We start from the raw sequence: 11755 nt of genomic DNA, 5'->3' as shown, positions 1-11755 counted from the left end.
CCACTCCAAGGACAGTCAGACCCTGGGGTGGTCCCAGCTTGGTCTTTGTATTCCTACTGAAGCTCACCATCCCCACATGTTGGGAAGATCAACAGTGCAGCTTTGGAAGCTGCCCAAGATGGTGGCAGGAGATGAGGAGAGAAGGAAGACGAAGGAGGAGCTGAAGTTAGTGAGGAAGGTAGGGGAGGGTCCGACAGGCCATGAGATTGGGGCGAAGACTCGATACTCCCACCACACCCTAACCAGATAACCTTTCAGTGGCAAGACCACCATGATCTTGGGAAGCTCCACCTCCCCTATGGGCATCTTCTCCAACTCGGCCTGCCTACACGTTGTTTCCCAAGCCACACAGCATGCTTGCCCACCCCGACTCTGTTCCCAGACCTATGTTTTTGCCCTTCTGTTTATTTCAGTGCTACTACCTCACTTTCTTGCTTCCAGGTCTGCCTTCAGTCCCCCGCTCTCAATCCACAGGGTAGCTCCCTCTTCAACACTTTGTCTTGTCACTTATTGTGGAACAGAATGTCCTATCTGGTCCCCAGCTGGGCCACAATGCCCCTTAGGGTTGGGATACCAGCACCAGGTCAAGGCCTGTTTAGTCGGTCAAAGTGGCTAGGGAGGCTTCTGCTTGCTTTTTTCTCCTTGTTAACAGGACTAGGGAAATACAGTAGACCAGAGGGAAGAGGCTGTTGTAGGAAGCCCCCAGGAGCCTGAGCGTAGAGATGCTTCTGAGCTCCACGGCCAGCAGGATGTAAGCGATGATGAGCTGTGTATGGGCCCAGGTGATGGCCCTGTAGAGCAGCCTTCCCAGCCAGGATCTGAGCAGCACGCTGGCATAGCCATGAATCAGGTAGTCAGCTTCCACCATCAGCGCCCAGCACAGGAAGCCAAAGACCTGGCCAGGATGGAGCCCGTGCCACCAGGCGGAAAAGGCAAACGTCTGCAACAGCGGCCAGGCCTTGGCCCGTTCAAATACAAGCCTTCGGAGCCACTTCGCAGTGCTCTGGTTCCAGGTCCTGGTGAACAAGGAAAGCTTGTGAGTTGTCTCCAGGGTCCAGATGTCTGCATCCAAGACATCTCCTTCCCCATGGACAGAAGGTCTGGAGTCCAGCCCGAAGCCTGCCGCCCAGAGGAGAAATTCATCCAGGATCCAGTGAGAGTAATAGGTCAGTTTGAAGAGCATGGCGGTGGTCCACATGACATAGACACAGCCAAATCGATGGCAGCTGGTCAAGCTGGCACTGGCCTGGAGCATCCCCCTCACCAAGGTTTTCAGCAGCTCCAGGCCCAGGAGTAGCAGGCCCCTCCTGGCGGCAGGGCGGAAGGACAGCGGCCTCCACAGTGGGTCTGGCCTGCTCACTTGAGCCTGAAATCTCCTGAAGGAACACAGAGGGCCACCCAGAAGTGCCGGGAAGAAGAGGAGGTAGCTACAAAATGACAGCATGCAGTGGCTTCTCCATGCTTCCTTCACCATCACTTTCCCCTCAGAGATGTCTAGAGAGAGCCAAGTAACCCTCTGGCTCAGGAGCATGAGGGAGGAAAGGGTGATGCAGAACCTAAAGGAGAGGGAGAAATCAGACCCAGGAAAACTCTCGCCCCTCGTTCTTCTCACTGCCTCCAAGTACAGACTGGTCATCTCCAAAGAGGCAGGATGAGGCCAGCAGGCTGAGTGACACAGACCAAACTGTCTGATCCACTGCGAACAGCAGACCCAGCTGAAAGCACGCTGGTCATCTGAAACTCGGAGCTTCATCCATTAGCTGTTCATTAGCATGGCAAACCTTCAACAACCAGAGGCTGAAAGATAGCCCACTCTCCCTCTAGAATAACAGCCTCCCTATGCAGTTAGCATCTCTAGAATTTAGGGCCCGAAGGTGGCTGGCAAGACCAGGAAGAAGTGACTCCCTCTCTTGTCAGTCGGGCCTTTGGAGTGTACAGCCCAGCACCCGACATGAGAAAGAAAACCGCTCTATTCCTTTGTGTCCAGATTTTCCCCCTGTGTATTTTTCTGGATTTTGGTAACCACCGATATTTAGAAATAACTTCTATTTTGAACATTTAGAAAGATACTTCTAAACAAAAGTAAAACCATCAGTGAGTAAACAACTTGGGTAGAAGCTGGATTATCCCCCAAAGAAACACTGGCTTTGGTCAATAAAAACAGTGTGCCCCCTTCCAAGCTGGCATCCCAGGAACAAAGATATGGTTAAAAATTGGCTAACCATGCTTTCCTATGAAGTCTGCAGGACTGTATCATCTGTTTCAGGATTTACTTCTGATATTCTAGCACAGTGCCAGGCACGTAAGGCACATAGTGGGCTTCTGATAAATGCTTGTGGGTTGACTGAGTGCTTCTATACTGGCAGATTCAGTGGACTGAGCTTTCTAGAGGCTCTAGACCTGTGAGTCTAACCACTAGTCAGTGGGCCTGTGACTGAGCTCTTCCCATTATCCTTTCCTAATCTGTAGACTAGTGTGCCATCCGTTGCTGTTTTCTTCATCTTCCCACATCAACCCCAACTCCAACCTCCAGCCCTGGTCCTTCCTGTTTAGTTTGTTTTTCTGCCTCCTACTCAGCTCATTCTTCTGACACACTCTCCTCCTCCCCCTCCCTGCAGTCATTATATAGTACTTCCTTCCCAGAACCATAACTAGGGCAGGGCAGTGTGGTCTTTGTCCCAAGGTCCTGGGAATGATGACAGCTCCAGGTGCTTTCTTCTCCCCACCACAATCACATGCCTGGCTTCTAACCTACCTTCTTTGCACTGTGCCTTCCCCTCAGCCCCCTGCCAGCCCTTCACTAGCAGAGGAACCTTATTGGGTCTTAGAATAGACTTCTTTCACTTTCTCCCCACTAGTCTTTCAGTAGCAGAGAAACCTCAAGAGATCCTGGGACAGACTTCATTCACTTTCTCCCCCTCAAAAACTTCCCTCCTGGTTTCTCCTGCCCCCATCCAGGGAAATAATCCCTAGTTATGCCTCCATTCTCTCCCACTGCCAATCCCAGGTAGGTGTGCTAACCTGACCTCCCAGGAATATTGGCTGGGAAATAGGCAAAAAAACAAAAACAAAAACAAAAAAACTGAACAGATGGGCTGGGGGCAGCGGGGCCCTCTTTACCTCATGCAGGGAGGTTCTTGAAGGTAGTACTCAGTATAGTGGAGGCCCAGGTGGCAAAGGGTTTGCCAAGTCATCTGGAAAGAGAATGCCCAGCGGTGAACCTTTTCTGGGCCGACAGACTGGAAGAGAGCCACAGCACAGAAAGCAGGGATGAAGATCAGCATGGCATACTGGGCCATAGCCAACCAGGCAAGCAGACAGCCTCCCAGGAGAAGGAAGATGTGTCTGGAACAAGAAAGGGATCCCTGGCTCATTGGTCTGCAGAAACCTCTGGTGGGAAGGGCCTAGAACTCTATTCAAGACAGGCACTCCTTAGATAGGTTCCTAAGTGGCACAATGGATGTTAGAGGCAGGAAGACAAAAGTTCAAATCCTGCCTTTGACACCAGTTGTATGGCCCTGAACAAATCATTTAATAATAATTTTTAAAACAGCATTGAGGCAGCAAGGTAGCTCAATGGATTAAGAGCTAAGCCTAGAGATGGGAGGCTCTGGGTTCAAATCTAGCCTCAAATATTTCCTAGTTGTATGACAAGTCACTGAACTCCCATTGCCTAGTCCTTACAACTCTTCTGCCTTGAAACCAATACAAAGTGTTGATTTTGTGGATGAAGATGAGGGTTTTTTTTAATAGCACATATACAGCACTTTACAATTTGCAAAGCACTCTACAAATATATCATTTGCTCCTCATAACTCCAGAAGTAGGCACTATTATTCCAAGTTTACAGATAAAAAAACTGAGGCAGAAAGGAGTTTAAATTACTTGCCCAATTCTGAGGGTCTTATGAGAAAGAACACTATCCACATCCAGAGAAAGAACTGTGGGAGCAGAAACACAGAAGAAAAACATATGATTGGTCATATGAGTCGATGGGGATATGATTGGGGATGCAGACTCTAAACAATCACCCTAGTGCAATTATCAATAATATGGGAATAGGTCATGTAAAACCCAAAGGAATTGCTCATTGGCTCTGGGAATGGGGGGGGGAGGGAAAGAACATAAATCATGTAACCATGGGAAAATATTCCAAATTAATTAAATAAAAAATTTAAGTATAAAAAAATAAATACATAAATTAAAACGAGATAAACATAAAAAAGTTAGGAAGGCTGCAAACTTTATTTCTTTTTTTCTTCACCAATAAATACTTATAAATTAGAAAAAAATTACTTGCACAGTGTTACACAGGGTTACATCAGAGGCAGAATGTGAATTCAAATCTTCCTGACTCCAACTCTAATGTAATGTAATGTAGTAGAGTACACTGTGCCCCTAGTTGCTTTAACTTCTCTCTGCCTCAGTTTCATCATCTGTAAAATGGGAATAATAGCACTTATGTCCCAGAGGGATCCATCGAGCTCAAATGTGTAAAATGCTTTGCAAACCTTAAAGCACATAATAAATATTAGTTATCATTATTATTGGAGTACTACTTACATTAACACACATGTATGAAATAGCTACTATGTGCCAAGTACTAGACTAGATGCTGGGGATATAAAAACAAAAACATCCCTTTCCTCAAAGGACTTCCTTTCTACATGGGCAGGTTACAAACTGCTCTTTCTCTAACAACCCTTCCAATTAGGTAGCGTATCATTCTCTCCAGATAATAGAAGAGGCTCATCCTAGGAAGCATTTGAACTTAGACTTGAATCCACACCTCCTGCCTCCAGATCAAGGGCCTTCCCCCTAAATTGCTGATGCCTTGATATCTGGAGAATCCCCTTTTTATTTGCTCTAACTGAAAACCTCTTCATTTCCCGTAAGGATTTTGAAATACGCTGTTCAATACGAGGGCAGGGACAAATTCATAGTTTGTCTTCACTAAATGTTCCAAATCCTGCTTCCACAATACCCCATTGCTTCCCCTTTTCTTCCCACATGCTGAGAGAAACTGAAAATGTCTTGAGGTCCTAATCCTCCCCGTCATGCCTTTTAGCAGCAGATGGCCAACCACCACCAGGTTTGGGGAAGTTTTCTAGGCAGTTTATCAAGCAGAAAAGAGAAGGCGTGTCATCTGGCTCTCAGGGGATTAGAAAGGTGCTCTATGTAGACAGTATTCCTAGATTAGAGCTAGACCTGTGACAAAATCACTCATGCTAAATCACTGAAAGACAAGATGGAGAGACCCTGCTTGGTGATGGTTGTTAGGTGGATTTGGAATAATAAGTCCTAGGGGGTCATGCCAACTTAGAAGGAGGGCCCATGGGATCTGTCCTCGGCTCTTTACTATTTCAGTGACTTCAACAAGGCATGAATACCATACTTATTAATTGGCATAAGATGCAAGCCAGGGGTACAGGGTGTGTGGAGAGTCAATACATTAGAAAACATTCTAAGTTTCCAAAAAGAGAGTGACAGGCACAAACTTGGGGTTAATTCAAAGATAGTGTCTACCAATAGATGTACACATGCTGTTGGAAAAGGTCTAATTCACTAGGGCAAGATGAAAGAAGTGTGACTAAAGAACAATAAATCATAGTAGAGTGCCTACTATGTGCCAGGCACTGCGCTAGGTGCCGGGGATACAAAAACCAAAGCCAAATTAGTCCCTGCTCTCAAGGAACTTGCATATCTAGCATGGAGGACAGCTTGTGAATAGCCAGGAAAGGAGAGGGGGGAGCACCTTGTGCAAGAAACCTCAAGGAGGCTAGTTTGGTGGGGCCGTTGAGTGCATATACCTGGAAAGTAGATTGGAGTCTGAATGAGACAGGCTCTAAGTGTCAAAAAGAGACAGGGGGGGCAGCTGGGTAGCTCAGTGGAGTGAGAGTCAGGCCTAGAGACAGGAGGTCCTAGGTTCAAACCCGGCCTCAGCTACTTCCAGCTGTGTGACCCTGGGCAAGTCACTTGACCCCCTTTGCCCACCCTTACCACTCTTCCACCTATGAGAAAATACACCAAAGTACAAGGGTTTAAAAAAAAAAGAGACAGTTATATTTGATTCTGGAGGTCCTAAGGGTCTTTGTTGTTCAGTTGTGTCTGACTCTTTGTGACCCCTTTGGGGCTTTTCTTGGCAGAGATACTGGGTTTGCCATTTCCTTCTCCAGTCATTTTACAGATGAGGAAACTGAGGCAAACAGGGTTAAGTGACTTGGTCAGTATCACATTAAGCGTCTGAGGCCAGATTTGAACTCATGAAGATGAGTCTTTCTAACTCTAGGCCTAGTACCCTATCCATCATGCCACATAACTGTCCCTCTAAAGATCTCCAGGAGTTTGGGTGCTTTTCTTTTTTATAGTTTTAAAGCTTAATAGTTACTCGCTACATTTATTGCCAAGTGTCCAGAGGTAAGCTTTTCTTGGTTAGTTTTTTTATCTAAGTTTAAATTAAATTTAAATTTTGTTTGTTACCTTAAAATATAGTTTACTCCCCTTCTCCTCCCCTCCATCAGAGAAGGCATCATTTGATAAAAAGATATACGTGTATATATAAAACTATGTCTTCCTTATTTCTGTTTATCAGCTCTTTCTCTGAGGTAGACACACAAGTCATTCTTCAGACAATATTTCTATGGCTTTACATAATGTTCTCTTGAAGTTTTTACGGTAATGATATAATCAGACCTGTGCTTTAGGAAAAATCCATGACTGTAATGGAAAAGAGCAACTGGAGCAAGGCTGGGAGACCAAGACAAAGGCTAGCGCAGTAGTCCAAGGCAGACTCATGGAGGCTGTGGGATAGGCAGAAGGGGATGGATACCTAAGATGTATAGTGGAAATAAACTATGACCTGGCAACTGATTGCATATGTGGGATTGAGGGAGAGTGAAGAGTCAATAATATCTGAGGTTCCAAACCTAGGCGACACAAACAATGGAGTTGCCCTTGAAAGAAATAGGGTGGTTTAGAGAAGCGGTGGGCTTGGGGGAAAAGACGAGTTCTCTTTTGAGCATGTTTTATTTGAAATTTCAACAGAACACACAAATCACTAGCATGTATATAGCACTTTTAGGTTTATAAAGTGCTCTACAAATATTACTTAATCATCACAACAACCTTGAGAAGTAGGGGCTATTATCCTCATTTTATAGATGAGGAAACTGAGGAAGACAGAGTTTAAGGAATCTATCCAGAATCCTACAGTTAGGGCTTGAGGCCAGATAGGAAATGTCTAACAGGCAACTAGAAACATGAACTTAGAATTCAGAGAGCTTTTGTGAATCAATAGTGTGATAATGGCAGTCAAGAATCTTTAGCTACACTGAGCAACAATGTATTAATCAACAAGCATTTTAGTACCTTCTATGTACCCAGTAGGGGATACAAAGAATGAAACAATTTCTCTTTGTAAGGCGCTTATATGTATTATAAACAAGTTAGAGGAACAAGAAAGAAAATACCTTTCACGACTATGGACAGGAGAAGAAGTCTTGACCAAACAAGACACAGAACAGATCACAGGGGATAAAATAGTTATTACATCAAATTGAAAAGTTTTTGTACAAACAGAATGCAGCTAGAAGAGAAGCAGAGGGCTCAGGAAAAATTTTTTGCTGTATATTTTCTTCAATAAAGGACTTCTATCCAAGGTATGTAAGGAAATGAAATACATAAAAATAAGAGCCATTCACTAATAGAGAAATGGTCTAAGGAGATGAATAATAGTTCTCAAAAGAAGAAATAAAAGCTATCAACAACTATATGAAAAATGCTCATTAAAAATAAAGAAATGCAAATTAAAATAACTTGGAGCTTCCACCTCATAACCACCATATTGGCAAAGATGAGAATAAAAAGGGAAATGGCATTTGAGGGAAATAGGTACATTGATGGACAGTTAGTGAGAGTTGTCTAGCCATTGTGGAAAGCAATTTTAAAGTATGTTCCCAAAATCACTAAACTATGCATCCTCCTTAACCCAACCATGACACTAGATTAATACCTCCAAAAGGATAAAAGAACCTATTTTGCAAAAATAATTATAGTATTCTTTGTTATTGCAAAGAAACAAAGTTGGTGCCCATCAAATGAGGAAGACTGAACAAATTATATGAATTGAGTAATGAGTTGAGGGTATAGAGAGGTGGCATTGGGCTATTATTAAATGGGAGAGACTAATAATTAGAAGTATCCCAAAATGGAACTGGGAAATATAAGAAAATATGTAGGGGAATATAGGCAATCAGGAAATATAGGATGTAATGACTTTCCATTCACTAGAGGTCGTCAACTACCACAATGGATTGCTTCGAGATTAGATAACTTTTAGGGGTCAGACCAGGTTCTCCCTCAAGTTCTTCAGGTCTGTGCTTTACAACTTATAAAAATATGCCCTCATATCCTGTGTGATTCCAAGAAATATTATCTAACTCCTGGGAGTCAGGCATCTACCTGTAAGTCACCATGTCACTCCTCCAAGTGCTTCCTTTGACTAAACCCATAACTGATTGTCTGCTATCCTGGTGTTTATTGCCTGGGAATGTCTCCACATTCCCCACACTCCTATGGGGAATAAGCTTTTACTTCTTTGTTTCCATGGTGACTGGGAGGGAACCCTGCAAGAACAATAATTTATCTACACAGTTACTGAGGCAGAACCTTACCAGGTTCTTTCTTTTTTGGGTGCTAAGGAAGAGCTTCAGAAGGCAGCCAAGTACCACCACAGTGCCTAGCATATTGGGCCTGGCATCAGAAAGTCCCAGGTTCAAATCAAGCCTCAGACACTTCCTAGCTGGGAGGTTGTTGGCTAGTCACTTTATCTCTGTCTGCCTTGGTTTCCTGGTCTATAAAATGGGAGTAATCATAGTACTTGCCTCCCAGGATTGTTGTGAGGATAAAGTGAATATATATACATACACATACATGTATGTTTATACATAAATGTATACATACACTGAGAGCACACTTTGCAAACCTTGACTGGCTAGTTAGATGCTATTGTTATCATTTCCCTCCATCAATTATCACCCTTAAACCTCTGAAAAACAAAAGGGCATCCCTAGCACAGGTCAGAGATGGGTTGTTTCCTGTGCAGAAGGAGAAGGCTTGGATGGTCAGTGCAAACTGCCACACCATCATCTCTCTAATCCTGATAGACTTGGAGAGTCAGTCATGGCACCCTTCCCCCTTCCTTCTGAGCTGGCTGCAAAAAGTGGTCTTTAATCCCAGTTGGATGTGGTAAGTCTTGTGCTGGGTCTTCTTTCTCCTTCTCAGTGCATATGCTGGTGTACCACTCGATCACTCACTCAGACAGGCCTTTCTTTGTCTTCAAATTGGAAGAGTTGGAAAAGGATGGGAGAAACTGATGAAGGCTCATGTTAGAGCTCCCAGGGCCTTGAACAAAGAGCCCATGTAAGCACTGCTGTTGGGAGTGGTCCCAATCACTGGGGTGGGGAGTTGCTGAGTCATAGGGAGCCACAACAGCTCTCAAAGACTGTCTCCTAAAGTTGTCAGAGGGAGGGAGGGAGTCACTTGTCTAGACAAAACAGTCCTGGGCCCTCAGAGTCAGAGGCAACTGGCTGGGAAGTGACAGTGAGCCAGAGGATCTCTCAGAAAACCTGATAGCCAAAGGTCCTGACTCCCCAAAGAGATCAAGTACAGAGAGTAGTTCTGTAGAGCAAAGAGGCTGTGGGCTTTGTGGGGGAATCCATCACAGCTCCATGAAGTCTGTCTAAATGATTCTCCAATTTAGAAAAACAATTTACAAGAAATTGGTGGTGTGTGTGGCGGGTGCATTTGCACCTCATAAAGGTTCCCTTTCTTGGCATTCCTCAACTATCATCTTGTCACTCATGGCCTCGAGCAAGAAAGGTTGTCTCTCTGGGCCTCAGCTTGCTCATCTCTAAAATGAGGGCAGGGAGGATTGCACTGAATGGCCTCCGAGATTGCTTTCAATTCTTAAGTCTCAAATCTAGTGATCTTTTCCCCAAGTGTGTTCAACAAGCCAACAGACACTTCTGAAGCACTTAACTAGGCTCAGTGCCAGGAATAGCAAAGAAAGGGAAAATAGTCCCTGCTCTCATGGAACTCACATCTAATAATGTTCTTAGATCTTCTGCTAACAGCACTCATGGCAATTCAATTCAGTATCCATACCTGAAATCACCCACTGTGGGCAAGCAACTAGATGGATGAAAAAACACCCATTGTCTAGACTCTGATGGACAGCTGGAGGGCCAGTGCATTGAGTTAGAGCATCCACATGGGACAGGCCCTTTAAATGACAATCAGTTGGGCCCAGAATGGTGTGGGAGGAAGAAGGCAGGCAGGGTGGCATTTAGAAAATCATGCAATGAGTAGAATGTTCCCCATCTGCTACAAAAGTTTGCCAGCTTCCTTGTCAACACAGATGTTCTCCTGCTGTTGCTGCTGTGTGATTCCAAGCCACAAAACTCCACCATCTACTTTATAGGTCACAGAGGTAAAGCTGAAAGAAACCTAAGAGGTTGCCTAGTTCAAATTTCTTATTTAACAGAGGAGGAAATTGAGGCTCAAGGGAAAATGATTCACCCAAGGACACACAGCAAGGTGACACCCAAGGTGGCAGCCTTCACAAACATGAAAGGAAAAGAAACTTCCAAACTTACCTGGCAGTAATGGAGAAAAAATCCATGGCACAGAGAAAATTAAAGAGAAGAGCAAAGGGAAAAGCCACCCCTTGGTAAAGGGTTACAGGGTGAAAATAAAACAGTGGCAGTCCATCCATTAGGAATTGAGGAAATGGTCTAGTCCTTCTTGAGGTCTTTTCCTCTTACCTCTCCACAATGGAGACACCCCTAGTTTGGGTCTCAGGGCTTTTTATATGGTTCAGGTAGCCAGGCTGGAATACTAGAAATAATCAAGATCAGTAGGATTTTCTGTACTGGGGAGCCTAGAACATTTGAGGAATTTCACTGCTTAGCAATGGAAGGGGGAAAAACAGCTGGCTAGTTTCAGCAGCTGCCAGCTGGGCTCATTGCAAACACTGCTTTATTTACCTTTCCTGTAAGCACACTGCCATATTTCCTTCACTAGGCTGACATAAAATTGTAACCAAAAACTTCATGTAGGGACACAACTCATAATATGTGGAGTTGAAGCAGTAACTGAGCATCTTCTTAGAAGGAAGGCAGACAGGGAGGGAAGAGAGGCAAGGAGGTGGAGTGAGGGTGCGTCAGGAGAAATATGAAGATCCCTAGTTCCTGATGAACTCTTGGCAAGAACCTTTCTGTGTCTGGACTTGAGTTTCTCATTGGTAAAATAAAGTTCTCTCTGACTCTGGTATCCTGTGACTGGGTAGCCATGGGGAAGTTAGGGATATGGCATGAATAAGAAACCCAGAGGTAGGGTCAGAAATGTAGTATCAGGACCTAGGACAGCGCTACCCTGGCAAGATGGAGAATGAAACTCTTAAAGAGAAGGGGTCTTGTCAGGATCACCTCGAGAGCAAAGACACTAACCAGAATTTAAACCCCAGACCTGAGTCTAGGTCCAAGGCTGCTAACTTAATTGAAACTGCCAGACAGAGTAGTGACAGCTCCTTCTACAGGCAAACAGTTCAGCTGAAATTTGGAGGATGTTGTGGGTAACCAAGAAGCTCCCACTTCCCCTTAGCTCCACCTGGGCATGGGAGCTGCCTGAATCTATTTCCCTACGCAGGGGAAGGAGGTAGGATGGAGTAACCCCAACAATCAAGAATTTTTAGCTC

The 11755-nt window shown here is 44.6% G+C and overlaps 1 protein-coding gene across 1 annotated transcript; it reads right to left on the bottom strand.

Moving 5' to 3' along the window:
* Window positions 1-595: 595 nt before the first annotated feature.
* MBOAT4 (membrane bound O-acyltransferase domain containing 4) lies at window positions 596-10774 on the bottom strand. The gene is made up of 3 exons (XM_044681512.1): window positions 10656-10774; window positions 3121-3345; window positions 596-1556 (listed from the first exon to the last, which is right to left on the bottom strand). Exons 1-3 carry the CDS (start codon window positions 10772-10774, stop codon window positions 596-598), a joined length of 1305 nt encoding a protein of 434 aa, XP_044537447.1.
* Window positions 10775-11755: the final 981 nt, after the last annotated feature.

Source organism: Gracilinanus agilis, chromosome 6 (assembly GCF_016433145.1).
Source record: "Gracilinanus agilis isolate LMUSP501 chromosome 6, AgileGrace, whole genome shotgun sequence".
NCBI classification, from domain to species: domain Eukaryota; kingdom Metazoa; phylum Chordata; class Mammalia; order Didelphimorphia; family Didelphidae; genus Gracilinanus; species Gracilinanus agilis.
The sequence above is the reverse complement of the archived record's forward strand: the minus strand, read 5'-3'. Positions and strand labels throughout refer to the sequence as shown.

Coding starts and splice junctions, on each gene's coding strand:
- MBOAT4 (XM_044681512.1), bottom strand. CDS start 10,774: ATGGATGGACTGCCACTGTTTTATTTTCACCCTGTAACCCTTTACCAA. Junction 3,346..10,655: donor TTTTTCTCCATTACTGCCAG/GTAAGTTTGGAA, acceptor TTCTTGTTCCAG/ACACATCTTCCTTCTCCTGG. Junction 1,557..3,120: donor CAAGAACCTCCCTGCATGAG/GTAAAGAGGGCC, acceptor CCTCTCCTTTAG/GTTCTGCATCACCCTTTCCT.